We start from the raw sequence: 15307 nt of genomic DNA on the forward strand, positions 1-15307 counted from the left end.
GCCCTGTGGCAACCCGGGGCTCTGCCCTGTGGCAACCCGGGGCTCTGCCCTGTGGCAACCCGGGGCTCTGCCCTGTGGCAACCCGGGGCTCTGCCCTGTGGCAACCCGGGGCTCTGCCCTGTGGCAACCCGGGGCTCTGCCCTGTGGCAACCCGGGGCTCTGCCCTGTGGCAACCCGGGGCTCTGCCCTGTGGCAACCCGCATATTAATCATCAGGTAAACCTGACGATTAATATGCGGGTTGCAGATAAATTGGTGTGTAATAACTATTTTTTATTTCTGTAATTGAAATTTTGAATAATTGATTGAAAATACAAAACAATATATTTTAATTTTGCATTTTGTCCGAAAATTTTTGTAAATGTAAACCTTGACGAATAAGATGGGAGTTACTTTAAATTGGTATAAAAAGGTTTTTTATATCTCAGTAATTTCATTTTGATTAATAGATTGAAGTTTTAAAAAATATAATAACTTGCATTTTGCATAATGGGCAGGAGTTTTCATCAATGAAAACTGCTGTTTTGAATAATCATTTTACTATATTTGATAGAATTGATTACCTAGTTTTTAAAACATAAACATTGATTTACAGCGATCGAATTTTGTTAAATTTGAAGTGATTTTATATCGAATATGCTATTAACTACTCTAGTACCCTAAAAATATACCAAATTACTATTAGAGTAATTGATTCTTTTATTGATTCAAATATTAATTGATTTATTTATTCATTTATTCATTAATTCATTGATTTAATCATGTATTCTATTCTTTAAATCTTTTTATATATTTATTACCTTTTAATTGTTAAATACTTTATATTTATTTTTTTGAATTTATTCATTAATTAATCATAGATGCCAAAGCAAATGAATCATATCAAGTCATGTGAATCGAATAAATAAATATGATTATTATTTTAAAACTGAAACTATATGTTTCATTCTTGATCACCACTTTACAAATTGTCATTGATCTTCTCTAAATCTTATTGTTTCTGCTTTACATTTATATAATTGCCATTGTTATTAATCTTATAAATAATATTTCCATTTGTTGTAGTTGTTGTCGTTGTAGTTGATATTAAATCTATCCTATTGAATGACATCTTCTTCCAGTATATGTTATCTAAATTTATAATTTCCTAATGATAATCAATATTTATATTAGTAACATTCTATTAATTAATAAATCTTTTTTCTAGAATCATTTTTCTTCTTATAATTCTTTTCTCTTACTTGATTGAAGATTTGTCTTTTAATAACCATTCGGTTTGTTCTTCATCGTCATCCTCTGCTTTGTTTGGAGTGATATGCTCGATGGCTGCTCGATGGCCGCTTGAAACTCTTCGTTGGCCATTTGAAGTGGTGTCATATCTTGTTGTTTCTGTTTCTCTAGCAATATTTTATTATTTACTTGTTGATTTTGTTCTAACTTCTATTCTCTACATTTGGTTGTTGCTGTTGCTGTTGCTGTTGCTGTTGTTCATATTCAACTTGTTGTTGATGTTGCTGTTTTTGATATGCACCATAATTACCTAAATGATAATCAATAAATGTTAGTAACATTATATTAATTAATAAACTAATGCTTATCTTACTATTAATCTATCTCTAGTAATTTAAAGATTGTTGGTGTCGATAATTGTAATCCAAATGAAGATGATTCGAAACATTCGATCTCGTTTGCTCGATAGTGACCATATCTTCTTGTCAGATGGTAGTGGCTTCATTGACTTTGATCAAAGTGTTGGTGTATCGTTCACCTATTAGGTAAGCAAAGTAAACTTTTGACAACCAGTTGTACTTGATGCATATCATTTTCCAATGCTGTGTTGAAATAAAATCTAAATATAAATTAACTTGACTCTCTATATGATTGTGGTATATTAGATAATTGCAGTAGATTTACAAATTTTAAAAATTATAAATTTACATACCTCAATAGCAATAAGAACACACTTCTTGTAATCTTGATGATCATACTATTAATTGGTTGTACTTGAAATGTATTACTCTTGCAATTGTGCTTTCACTCTGATAGTATCTTTAATCACGTTGATCCTTGTCATGATTTAGCAAAGAGTCGATCACCGCTATTGTCCTATTTCACAGCAGCTTCCAAAATAAGTATCTATCTTTGAGAGTATAGCAATTTGATATCTAATCTTCATTCATCAGAACCAACCACCACTCAACTAATATATTGACATTGCTGTCAACAAACGATATCTAATCTAACGTCGCATATTCTGTATCTATTAATAAATTAAAATTAGTTTGTTAGTTTAGTTTAGTTTAGCATTATAGGAATTATCATTATCTCAATATTACTCTTCAATATGTATCTTTTTAGAACACAAAAAGTAAACTTGATAGACTTACAATACTGAAATCATTGACTGAGCTTACATTTGAATTGAATCTTATAACTCATTACTTTCTTTAAATAATTATTATATTATTACTATTGATAACGATATCTTAAGATCTTTAAAATGAAGTAAAAAAAAAAAAAAAACAATTTCGTAGATCATAAACACGGAGCATCAAAAGTAATATTTTAATTGTTGTTTAGTTTGATTGTTGTTAACAACAAATTACAATCATTTATCATTTAACTATAGTAAAACAAAAATTATCATATTTTATATTGACCTCTATTATCATGCAACTCTTGTAAAGATAATTTAAAAGGTTAGTTAACTTTTATTCTTATTTAATCTACACTCTATCTTTACTATTTTTTATTCAAATTAATATCGATTTAACTTGTTCATAGACAAAATACAATATTAATCATTATTCATACAACTTGGATTACCAAATATTTAAACTTTAACATATTTACACACCAACAAAATAATCTTATACCAACTATCTTGAATAACAATTACACAATTATTAAAAAAACATAACAAAGAAACCTATACTTTGATTATACAATCCTATACACTAATGATATCAAGTTTCTGTATGTTCATCACCATTATTCACCCTTGATCCACAATGGAAATTGATCTTCAATTCAAATAGCTCATTTTATTTATTCATTTATTTATATAACTTTCAATAAATTAAATACTATACTATCATTTATTAATTGATTGACTAATTTTTTAAACTTTAATGATCTATAGATCAATAATATGGTAATCATACAAACAAATATTCAAGACATTTTTGAATTCTTTTGGGGGATCTTTGAATAAGACATCTGCTCCACTGACCACACTTACTGTGCGTGAAGAACATATCGGATCTTGTTGTTTGCACGAATACAATCTTTTTCTGGTCCAGAGATGACAGTTTGGCGACAATTAATCGATTAAATCATTGTAGAAACTCTTGAAAGTGATGCTATTCCTCTACCATCTACTTTTCAAACCTCAAATAAGAAGCATTGAGCATGGTATTATTTGGTATGTTTTGTTAAAATTATTTATTTATTATAAATGAATAACTAACTAATTAACTATAGTTAAAAAGAGAATTGATGATCCCATCGAGAAAGAGAGAAAACATTAATAGATGACCACCATATTCATTTTATATTCTAAATTATTTAATCATTAAAACCATCACAACACACCTATTCACTCATTCAAGCAATCAACCAACATCGATTCATCTAATCTTTATAATTCATTAATTTTTTAGATCAACTCAATTGGAGGTGTCATATCAATTTGACTATGAAAATGGTGATCACACCTATCGCGAACCATAAGAGTGATAAGAAATCGGTTAAGGAGACTTATAGATCATTAGAAAGATGAATCAGATCAACATATTAAGAATATACAATTTACAATCAATTCAAACTTCATCCGATATTTGAAGAACACTTTGACACCAACCAATTTCACCTATCAAACTATTCAATAGTAATAATAACAATTTAAACAACGAGAATTACAATTCAAATTAATAATTATAAATAAACTAACCAAAATAAGTTTTTTTTTTTTTTTTTTTTATTTGAGAAAGTAGATTTGTTGTTGATGGCATGTTTGTCTCGATCATTATAGTAAACATGTATGTTGTTTTGATAGTGATTGTCGATAAAGAGAACTTGAGTTGGTGTTGTTGTAGTGTATGATTTTAATTGTAACAGCAGTTCCTTTAATAATGGGTGTTTGTTGGATACTTTGTATTTTATAAAGATCAAAACGTGAAAAAGAGCTATTATTGTCTCTCAATAATCATACATCTAACTTGGAATTGTTTGTTACATGCTTTTGAGATTGTCTATCTCATATTTTGTGTTCTGTCCTTTTTATTCTGTTATTGAATCACAATCATGATTCAGTTTACATTTTATAATAAATAAATAATTAATATTTTTATTTGTTAGAAAATAATTTTTGGAAAAATGAAGAAATAGATTTATCAATATTATTATTATTAATCTGTAAGAAACCTGCATTAAAATAAGGATCTTTAACTCCATTTGAATAAACAATATAATTATTAGAATCTAATCTTCTATAATTAATATAGTGGGGACCATCATCAAACTTTACTCTTATTGTTACAATGTGTGCTGGTAATGAATTGATTGGATGATCTTTAGTTAAATCTTTTGAATTTATATATAGTTCTCGAAGTGATTTTGGAAATTTAAATTTGTGTAGACAGCTAGTGTAGTACCATAGTGGCCTGTTGTCAATTTGTAAGAGTTCTACTGATGATGGAATGAAAGTGAAATATTCCGGCTGTTGAGTAAATCGTAATATTTTAACGGTTTCTGGAATAATTCCAGGTCCACTAATACTATCCATCTCCAGGATTCCGATATGTAATTCTCTAACTTTTGGAGGAAAGTAACCCTTAGTGATGAACCAATCACATATATTTATTTTTAAATATTCATAATCTATATCATGATTCAAAACAGTTCTATCTGCCCCATAGAAATCTAATTTTACATTGGTGTCATTGTATACTCTATTCTCATTGTTGTTTAATCTAAGAGTTTCTGTATATCAAAAAAATAAATAAATAAATATATACAATAATTTTATCTGACACGCACATACCATTATTTAAATGTTTATTTACAGTATATTCGATAATATTTTGAAAAGATTTAAAACAATTTAAATAGTTATTATCTACATTTAGACATTGTTTATCTATAAAACTGTTATCATGTAAAAATACTAAATAATGTTCTTTTTCTTGATACCATCTCTTACAAACGATACTAAAACATATTCTGTCAAGATTATCATCTAATAATTTGATTATATTGTTTAAAATATGAAAAGGTGTATTTACTAATAAATGATTTATATTTGTTGAATTTTGATTTAAATTTTTCATTTTCAATAGATACACAATTTATGTTTTTATTTGTTCAAATTGAAAAAATTACAGTCTTGTCGTGTTTTGATTTAACTTTCAATCAAACAATATCACAACAATTTTTTTTTTGCTCCAAATGTGAAATAGTACTCTAAAAAAACAAAATGTGAAAAAAGTCAGAATAGTCACTCTATTCTTGATATAACAAAAAACATTTCACATTCGGAGCAAAAAAAAAGATTGTTTATTGTTTAAGTTGGTAATAGTCATTATAAAGTAATAATTTGTCAAATGTGTGAATCTGAGAATGATCTGTGCGGGGATGAGGGCATGCAGGTTGAAATAGATAAGAGCGAACCAACTAAAGAGAATAAACTAAAGATAGAGAAAAATAAGTCTAAGAAAAGGAAACACTACAATTTATTGTTTAAATTAAAAAAAACTATTGTTATAGTAATTATTGTTCTTATTGTTATTATTATTATTATAATTAATATTGTTATTGCTATAAGTGAAGTTATTGTTATTGTTATTGTTATTGTTATTATTATTGTTGCTATCAACATAAGATCCATTAATATCATCAAATCCACCATCATTCATTAAAAGCATATCGTCAAAGCTACCATTGTCACCAATATTGTTTATTTAAAATTTGATCTAAATCAGTTAAGTCTTGACGTCAATGTCGTAGTCAAATGTTGCCGTTGAATTTACACTGTTATTAAAACTGAAATGACTGTTGTAATATATCTACAATTCAAATAAACAATTATAAATAAACAATCTAAATAAGTTTTTTTATTTTTATTTTTATTTGATAAAGTAGAGTTGTTGAACGTATGATTTTATTTGTAACAACAGTTCCTTTAATAATGGGTGTGTTTGTTTTGGATACTTTTGTATTGTATAAATCTAACCTTTAGAACAACAAATTGTGCTTGAAGAATATCATTTTCAAACGCAATCAAATCTGAATCTAAATTAATTTGGTTCTTTATATTATTATTGTGTATATTAGTTAATTGTATTATATATACAAACTTGCTATCATTACATACCAATACCTAGATTCTGAAATCTTAATGATCCTCTGGCTATTAGTGTGAACCAATATGATCAGTTCAAATAGTGAATGTCTGTTAGGATAAGCTTATTTGTCGAATTGGAACACATTTTTTTGGCTTTAAGTAGCAGGGCGTGTCAACAACTATTCTTTGGTTCTGTTGAACCATAGTGTCATGAGAATGTTTATGATCTTATCGTTTGAAGTGTTGGTTGGTTGTGTGCACTGGAATCCTTCAACATCTAAAGTTCTTTCATTCTGATAGTATTGTAAACTTGTTGGTTGCTTTAATGATTGAATCCAAACAGTCGACCGCCTCCACTATCACCACAATTATTGTTGCATTTGACTGAAACCTCCAACGCTGTTGTTCTTTTAAAGCAGATTTTGATTGATATTCACTGCAGTGTTGGCTCTGTTATACATCTAAAGCTAAATGATATTTTCGTTCTATTAATTTGAGTTTCTATAGAGAGGTTTTATAATGGATGTCTGTTAGAATACAATTATATACAAACATTTCCTCTAGATGTTGTATCTTTGTAGTAATACCAACCCTATCATCCAGCTTTTGGTTTTTGTTGATTGTCGTTCATTCTGTATTATATTTATATTTTCTTTGAAAATAGTTGTAACTCTGCTGCTACCTATATCAATTGTTATTAATTACTATTTATAATCTACTTTTCTTTTAGATCAGAATAACAATAAGCATGCTATAGATAGTGACGATATTGTTTTATGTGCTATCCATTCAACTACGACGTTGTTGTAATTTCAAAACCCAAATGATTATTATTAATTATAGTGATTTGTCTTTTAATAACTTACAATAAATACTGAAATCATTGACTGAGCCTACATTTGAATTGAATCTTATAACTCATTACTTTCTTATATTCTAAAGCTGTAACATCTTTTTAAAATTATAAAATAAATAAATATTGATATTATTACTATTGATAACGATATCTTAAGATCTTTAAAATGAAAGTAAAAAAAAAAAAAAAAAAATAATTTGATGGTCAAACTAATATAGCTTAGTGGATCACAAACTATTGATGTTGGTGAAACATCTCCAGGTGAAACCAGAGCAAGAAGAAACAAGAAGTTCCCAGATCTCATCTCCCAACCAGATGAAAATACTAAGACTCTCTATGATGTTTATCAGTATGAGTTTCTTGCTAGCGAAAACAAACAAATTATAGAATAGATTAAGGATTGGAAGAATAAGAATATTAACACTTAACATCAAAAGTATTATTTTTTTGTTACTCAGTTACAATATTTTCGAAATTTTGTCACTCAACTTACAATACATTGAATGGTCTTAGATTTGATTTGAATTTTCTAATTTCATTACAACACTATGTATAATTTATAATAACAAAATATAACTATTTATCAATAAGTAGGAATGAAAATAGACAAAAATTAAAAGTATAAGTTTATGGTGTATCGACTTTTCATCGGAAACATTCCCTTTAATTTTTTTTAAACTTTCATTGGTTTTTTTTAAAAATCACTTTTATTTTTTTATTTTTTTTTCATTTTTACATCCATTATTATTAATTATTATTATAGTTATAATAAGATTGTAAAATGAAATGCCTTATTATATTTAACTCAAAAGATTTAGATCTACTTTATGTAGAACATAGTGAAATAGATCTGTTGACTCAAAAGATGTTCACTACCGTAGAGTTTATCAGAGGTAACATCGGTCAACGTCCACAATATATCTCTGCTGGAAAACAACAATTTGTATTTCATTATGTATGTTGTTATTATTATCAAATCAATAGATTTCATTTAAAAACTTATACTTTTATCTACAAAACTACTACTTATTGATATTTAGAATGATTCAATTAATATTTGGTTTGTTTTGATGTCGGATGACGATGATTCTGAAACATTGTTGAGATACCGTTTGAATCTTTTGAACAATCTCTATTCAATGATCATTGGAAACATCGGAGCCAATCGTAGAGCAGTTCTAAAGAAGAAGATGACTCAAATCTCTGCAACTGTGAATGCACTGTTTGACGAGTCGCAATCTGTTCTCTGTCAGGCCTACGAGATACTAGAACTAAATGACAAGCTTCGTCAGCGTTGTTTCAAAGAGATCCTAGAGTTGATGGAACTCTTCTCCAAGTCAATCTATGCCATTATCTTTGTTGGACAGAAGCTGGCCACATTCCACTGCAAGCAACGTCCACACCTTCATAGCTCCGACATCTTTTTGCTTTCATTATACTGTCAGATTCAATTGAAAACAAGACAACCAATCATTTATAATAATAACAATAATAATAATGCTAATTCAAATGAAGAAGATGGTGGTGATAACAACAACAACAATAATAATAATCAAAGTAATAGTAATTACGAAGGTAATGGTAATGCAACACCAAAGTCAGCAGCAACAGAAGATTCGTTTGAGAATGTTTCACCACGTAATAATTTAGATGACTTTTCGTCACCTTGTAATGTTGTAGAAGATGGTTTGAGTAGCGAAGATGAACGATTCGACACTGCACCAGAGGAATTTGATGAGAATTCACCATCCAACCAAAAATCATTTTTATTTTCGATATTAGATGAAATTGGCACCTCTATTTCATCCTCATCACCTCAATTGATGCCGAAATTAATGGTAATTATAATATATCATTAAGATTACAATTTAAACAAAATTTTAATTTATATCTTCTTTACTTTAGAAACAAAAGCTGGCTACTGAATTCCTAAAAGAAGGTGTTAAACAATCATCATCATCAGACTTGATTTCACTTTTGAATTATATATTATTGTCAATTGGTTCTTTGGATGAAAGTGCCGATCGAAATCTGTATACTACACAAACACAAGATGCAATCAAAAAGCTGCAATCTACACACAACCTACCAGATACAGGTGAAGCTGACCCATCCACCATCAAACTGATCTTGAGTAAAGGACCTTTAGGAAATGTAGCATCGTCATTACATCCCTCTTTTGTATGGATTTAAGAGGCAATTCAATTGAAAACGTATTTATATTAACATTCTTTTTAATCACTATTATTTTAGTATTCAAAGAGAAAGAAATCACATCCTACACCAGTTGAAGATATAGATTCAAATTTTAGAGAAATCAGTTTAGGAAGTAGAAAAGATAATAGTCGTGGAGATACAAGAGGTAGTTCAAGTGGATTTAATTCAAACAACAACAATAACAATAACAATAATAATAATAATAATAATAATAGATTCGATAACAATCAAGATGATGAATATTCACCATCGAAATCAACATTAGAAGTAATTTATATGAGAAACCTTACACCTGTTTGGGCATATTGTGCAGAGATACAAAAGAATTGTTTCTTAGTTTTATTAAATAAGGATTTAGTATGTATTTATAAATATGCATTTGTTTTTTTTTCGAATTATTATTAATCAAATTATTATTACAATAGCATACAGATAAAGTATTAGCAAATGAAAAGAAAGATTTAGTAGCAGAGATGGAGCTACTAGAGAAATCGAAACCATTTTTATATGATAAACTATTTAAACAACTTGGACAATTTCTATTTACAAAGGAAATGAGCAATCTGGGATACATTAGATTCAGTCACATTCCTGGTCTTGTGCATTTCATTCTGTTGGACCGTACCTACAACCGTATCAAGGCACCAACAATCAATCTGCTCAACGGTAAAAAGTATCCACCCACCGAGAATATGATAGAGCTGATTCGTAAGCAGGTGTGGTCAATGTATAGCACATGTGTACACCAACTGGTAAAGAAGGGCTACACTCACCAGATCATCAAGCACAAAAACTTTATGTATTCCTACAGACTTTGGGTAGACGATGATGAGAATCAAGATACAACACACACCGAAATCTTCTCAAACTCTAGACATGATCGTGTATACCAGGAATTCGTAAAGAAATATTACCCTCACCCAGTTAAATGTATGGAGCTACTCACACTGTACATCGGATCCGTTCCAATGTCACTCATCTTTAAGAATGATAGAATTTTACATACTCTTTTATTTGACATTGTGGAGTAGTAGTAAAGTTAAACAAGATATCTATTGAACCAACAACACTTTTAACTATCTAAACAACCAATTCATCAGATGATTAAATATTTCATTATCCCAATAATTATTTTTATACCATTATAATCCATTATATATATATAGATTAGATAGATATTTAATTTAATTATTAATCCATCAAACCCTATTATTTGTAAATTTTATTTAATAAATAAAATATAAAATGTTTGTAATTGAATATATTTATTTTTGATATGAACCCCGATAATAAAATAATTTTTTTTTTTAAACACAATCAATTATCTTTTTTATTATTACTACAAATCAATAATAAAGATAGGAATTTGTTATCTTTGTTTTAAATTCTAAGGTTATAATACCCATTAAATTTAAGAATTCTAAGATTTATTTATTTATTAAAATCAATCTTATTAAATAATTCAAGAATATAATTTTTTAGAAAATAAGATTAAATTCTACTTTAGATACAATGAAAGTAGTATAAATAGTTCTAAAGTTTGTTGTTTAAAATCATCAAACAAATAAACTAATAATTATTAATTAATTTTAAACAACAAACAAAACAACTAAAATGACTTTAATTGGTATGATTTAGATAACAAATACAATATAAAGTAATGAATTCTAATATTGATATTAAATTTTATAGCTGCTATTTCTAAACTCTCATTCGGTGGAAACACTTCTAAATCATTTGGATCAGTTGGATCATCTTTTGGTTCTAGTTCATCTGAAGGACATAATCAACTTTCCTTGGTAGTAAAGTCAAACACCAATGTCCAAGCTTCACTTGCTGCTCCAACCAACATCCAAGCCGATGTTCAAGCATTCGCAGCTGTCAAGCTCTAAATACTTAACTATGAATGAATGAAGTTTAAGCTCATGTAGTATTTATTTAATCTTGTAATAAAATGATTTATTCATTACACACAATAATCGTACACATTTATTATCATTATTGTTTATCTTAAATTTAATGGGTATTATAACTTGTTTGTTTTATTGAGTCTTCTTTGAGGTTGATAATTTTGATTTTATATTCTTTAATCTCTCTAATAGTGTTGGATGAGTGTGATGATAGGTTGAGTACCATGGATCGATGATAAGGGATGCGCTATCTTTAATATTCAACTTTACCAAACCATCAGTTAAATCGTATCCCATTCCAAGTGCATAGTCATCGGCTTGATATTCATATGCTCTAGAAAAGACATTTGAAATAAACGAAAAGATCTGGTCCAATGGTGAATAGATTTGCGAGAATAACAATAATCCAACGAATGTCTAATATTAAAAAAAAAAAAAATTTTTAAAAGATAATATAATAGTTAGTAGTTATTTAGTTATTACACCAAATTTGTAATACATACATATGTATTTTGGAAACCGAAATCATTAAAAAGTTGAATATCGTTAACAAACAAACCAAAGATGTAAAAGAATACAATGAGATAGATTTGTTGAATAACGATGAGACGAAGGGTATGATTCATCTTGTAATGTCCAAACTCATGACACAATACAGCAAGAATCTCTTCTTGACTGAGTTCTTTGATGAGTGTATCGTAAAGTACGATTCTCTTGTTCTTAAAGAATCCATAGAAATAACTATTATTGAGATTATTTATAAAAAAAGTTAATTAATTTAAAGATATCTTTTTATAGTTTGTTTTTACATACGCATTCATATGAGAACTTCTCTTTGAGTTATCTACAACGTAGAGTTGAGTTGCTGGGAAATCTACTTTTTTCGCCAACTCGTAGATTGAATCACGAAGTTCACCTTCGACCGGTGAATATTTGTTAAAGAGTGGTGCAATGAGTACTGGGTAGATTGTGATCATTACAAATGAGAATGCTGCTATCAGCAACCAAGAGTAGAACCAAAACAAAGGTCCTGTCCATTTTACGATGTAGATCAAAGCAGATACCAATGGACCTCCAATTACAACAATCAAAAGTACACCTATAATCTTATCTTTAATGAATAGCTATAATAGTAGTAATGATTATTGAAATAAAATTAATAATTAAATAATATAAAATAACAAACAGACAAACCTTTAAACTAATCTTGTTGAAACCATGCTTTTCTTCCAATACGAATGAGTAATACAAAGAAAATGGTATCTCGAGAAGTGTTGAGAACAATATATATTCAGTAAGGAATACAATTGATATTAAGATCTAATAATATTAATTGGTAGATAGTAAAGTAAGCTGTCAGTGTTGTTTAATCAGGCGGTACGGCGGTACCTATAATTAATAATTAATTTGTAACATACTTCATTTGAATATCCAAAATTGCTCAAGAAATTGGTAGCAGAACTCCAAAGATATGGTGTAAAGTAATAGTAAATCAATAAAATATTAATAATAAACTGAATGAACTTTGTTGTAGAGTTGAACAGTCTAACAGTTTGAAAGAAGTGATATTTAATATGTTAATAAACATTAGTTATTGTATCTTTCTGTCTATTGAACATACAATTTATCATATCCATATTGTTGTGACTTTGCAAATTGTTCAGGAGTGGTGATGTTGTATGCTTCAAGAGTTGATGGTATCGTCTTAATCTTTAGTTTTTGTAACTGTCTATAATTGAGATACTGATTGATCACCTGTTCGACAGTGGTCGTCAATATAACAAAATTCATCCAATTCATCTTGTTATATATAATTGTAAATTTAATTGTAATTAAAAATTAATAAATGATGGTCAACAAAATTGTGTGAAGATCATTTCAAAAAAAAACAAAAAAATGGAAACAATCATTAAAAGATTTTGTTTATCAAATCATATACATTTAATTTTACAAAGAACATAATACTATCTATTAGTATTTTGAATATTGGATCTTATCGGAAATAATCATTAAGATTTAATCTTTTTATAAAAAATAATAATATCGGGTATTAATAGATAAAGCTGATCTTGAAACAGTATTCTTTTTATGATGATCAAAATATAAATAAATAAAGAAATTTTAAAAAGAATACTGTTTTCATATTATCGATTCTCTCGATTACCACCAAATTTTAATTCTATGTCAACTTTCAGTCGATCATTATCTTTTTTAATTGTTATAAACATTATTTTAAATTAAACTCTAATTTTTTCTCTTTCACATTTTTCACAATCATTGTTTTAATCCTCAACCACCTCATTTTTTAATGTATATCAGTTTATAAATTAAAAAATTAAAAATGAAAAAAAAACATTTTTTATAACTGTTCAGTTGGTTTTTTTTTTATTATTAAATCTTAGCATTCAGTTAGATTCAAATAATATTAGTAATAATAGTAAAGATAATTTTGAAATAAATTATATGAACCAAGAGAATCAAAACAATAAAAATGGAAATGATAACCAAGTTTCACAAGTAAATGATAATGATCACTCTGACTTTGGAGTGAAACCACCAGTGATCATTCCACAAAGTAACCGGACTGAATTTACCAAACACTTCCAGAGTTACAATAGTCGTTTGTTCCATGTTCCCTACTGTTATTTCCTACCAAACGATGCAAAACAAGTAGCTCAAGCTTTGAAATATGCCCGTCACCATGGTCGTCGTGTCACCATAAAATCTGGAGGCCACTCTTGCGAAGCATTGTCATCGGCTGATAACACCGTTGTCATTGATATGTCAAAAATGAAGTCAGCACAACTAGACTTACTTACTCGTCAGATAACAGTAGGGTCTGGTGTAAATTGGATTGAGTTTTACAACAAGACAGCTCCACATGGATTGGCAACAGCCGGTGGTTCCTGTCCAACTGTCAACGTTGGTGGACTGATTGGGGGTGGCGGAGCGAACTACTTGTCGCCGCGGTAAGTTTACCTGTTTTTTTTAATTTTATTAGTTATAATTTTTATTTGATTATTTTTTTTAAAAAAACAAATAGTTATGGATACGCCTGTGATAATGTAGTATCAATGACTATAGTCACAGCGGATGGACGTATTCGTCATTGTTCAGCACATCACCATAGCGATCTTTTTTGGGCTATGCGTGGTGGAGGACATGGAGGTCTCGGCGTAATGGTGGATGCTACTCTCCAACTTCATCCAATAGAACCAAAACTCTACATAAATAGTATTACCATTCGGTTTGATGTGCTCCAACAAGCATTGTTGTTTATTGATGAATACTCGAGAATCATGGACCAAATGATCTACCTGAATGTGCATGCTGGAATGAAGCTAGCAATTGGACCATCCTCCGGATATGTTCGTTGCAACTTCCTATACAATGGTGATCCAACAGTTGGTGACACAGAGTTTAGAAAATTCTTTGGTAAATTCCAATCGGCGGTACCAAGTATTACCACTAATTTTAATGCAACACCAATTAGTATCCTTCAGATTCTTGCTAGTGGGCCAGATACACCGATTGCTCGTTCCTACACTCGTGGCAGAATAATGGATAATTGGACTGGATTAATGGCAGACCTCTTGGTATCTATGTTTGAAAATAGCACTGTGCCAACTATGACCAACAACACTGACATCACAGCCAATATTTTCTTTGAAATGTATTTTCATGGTGGAGAAATGCAGGCCAAACCTAGAAACTACAATGCTTTCGTACATCGTTCTGCGCAATGGTCGACGTCCATTTCACTCAACTATCAACTACCAGCCAACGATGAAGTATTTTCCACATGGGACAAAAAAGTTGCCGAAAAATTCACTCTTTTCTCTAAATACATCTACCAAAACTATCCTGACACTGATTCTGCTATCGATTGGGAACAAGCATACTACGCTGAAAACTATAGAAAGCTACAACTCATCAAATTTAAATATGATCCATTCAATTTCTTTAATTATACCCAATCGAT

At 28.9% G+C, this 15307-nt stretch overlaps 8 protein-coding genes across 8 annotated transcripts; 5 read left to right on the plus strand and 3 right to left on the minus strand.

Moving 5' to 3' along the window:
* Positions 1 to 1163: 1163 nt before the first annotated feature.
* Positions 1164 to 1570, minus strand: PPL_11537 (uncharacterized protein; the record flags this gene model as incomplete). The annotated part of the gene is made up of 3 exons (XM_020582287.1): positions 1164 to 1179; positions 1241 to 1394; positions 1438 to 1570. The coding sequence occupies 3 exons, from the start codon at positions 1568 to 1570 to the stop codon at positions 1164 to 1166; spliced, it is 303 nt and encodes a 100-aa protein (XP_020426703.1).
* Positions 1571 to 4347: 2777 nt separating this feature from the next.
* PPL_11538 (uncharacterized protein) lies at positions 4348 to 5923 on the minus strand (the record flags this gene model as incomplete). Its single annotated transcript, XM_020582288.1, has 3 exons — positions 4348 to 4982; positions 5044 to 5238; positions 5755 to 5923. 3 exons carry the CDS (start codon positions 5921 to 5923, stop codon positions 4348 to 4350), a joined length of 999 nt encoding a protein of 332 aa, XP_020426704.1.
* A 942-nt stretch (positions 5924 to 6865) lies between these two features.
* PPL_11539 (uncharacterized protein) lies at positions 6866 to 7213 on the plus strand (the record flags this gene model as incomplete). Its single annotated transcript, XM_020582289.1, has 4 exons — positions 6866 to 6951; positions 7007 to 7035; positions 7073 to 7148; positions 7186 to 7213. 4 exons carry the CDS (start codon positions 6866 to 6868, stop codon positions 7211 to 7213), a joined length of 219 nt encoding a protein of 72 aa, XP_020426705.1.
* Positions 7214 to 7364: 151 nt separating this feature from the next.
* PPL_11540 (uncharacterized protein) lies at positions 7365 to 7823 on the plus strand (the record flags this gene model as incomplete). The annotated part of the gene is made up of 3 exons (XM_020582290.1): positions 7365 to 7370; positions 7417 to 7547; positions 7793 to 7823. The coding sequence occupies 3 exons, from the start codon at positions 7365 to 7367 to the stop codon at positions 7821 to 7823; spliced, it is 168 nt and encodes a 55-aa protein (XP_020426706.1).
* Positions 7824 to 7979: 156 nt separating this feature from the next.
* PPL_11541 (uncharacterized protein) lies at positions 7980 to 10446 on the plus strand (the record flags this gene model as incomplete). The annotated part of the gene is made up of 5 exons (XM_020582291.1): positions 7980 to 8153; positions 8239 to 9036; positions 9104 to 9379; positions 9452 to 9772; positions 9841 to 10446. The coding sequence occupies 5 exons, from the start codon at positions 7980 to 7982 to the stop codon at positions 10444 to 10446; spliced, it is 2175 nt and encodes a 724-aa protein (XP_020426707.1).
* A 583-nt stretch (positions 10447 to 11029) lies between these two features.
* PPL_11542 (uncharacterized protein) lies at positions 11030 to 11307 on the plus strand (the record flags this gene model as incomplete). The annotated part of the gene is made up of 2 exons (XM_020582292.1): positions 11030 to 11042; positions 11108 to 11307. 2 exons carry the CDS (start codon positions 11030 to 11032, stop codon positions 11305 to 11307), a joined length of 213 nt encoding a protein of 70 aa, XP_020426708.1.
* Positions 11308 to 11457: 150 nt separating this feature from the next.
* Positions 11458 to 13125, minus strand: zmpste24 (M48 family metallopeptidase; the record flags this gene model as incomplete). Its single annotated transcript, XM_020582293.1, has 6 exons — positions 11458 to 11742; positions 11829 to 12066; positions 12139 to 12449; positions 12520 to 12645; positions 12744 to 12786; positions 12947 to 13125. 6 exons carry the CDS (start codon positions 13123 to 13125, stop codon positions 11458 to 11460), a joined length of 1182 nt encoding a protein of 393 aa, XP_020426709.1.
* A 663-nt stretch (positions 13126 to 13788) lies between these two features.
* Positions 13789 to 15268, plus strand: PPL_11544 (FAD-binding oxidoreductase; the record flags this gene model as incomplete). The annotated part of the gene is made up of 3 exons (XM_020582294.1): positions 13789 to 14294; positions 14369 to 15116; positions 15245 to 15268. 3 exons carry the CDS (start codon positions 13789 to 13791, stop codon positions 15266 to 15268), a joined length of 1278 nt encoding a protein of 425 aa, XP_020426710.1.
* Positions 15269 to 15307: the final 39 nt, after the last annotated feature.

This window comes from Heterostelium album, assembly GCF_000004825.1.
Source record: "Heterostelium album PN500 unplaced genomic scaffold PPL_contig23, whole genome shotgun sequence".
NCBI classification, from domain to species: domain Eukaryota; phylum Evosea; class Eumycetozoa; order Acytosteliales; family Acytosteliaceae; genus Heterostelium; species Heterostelium album.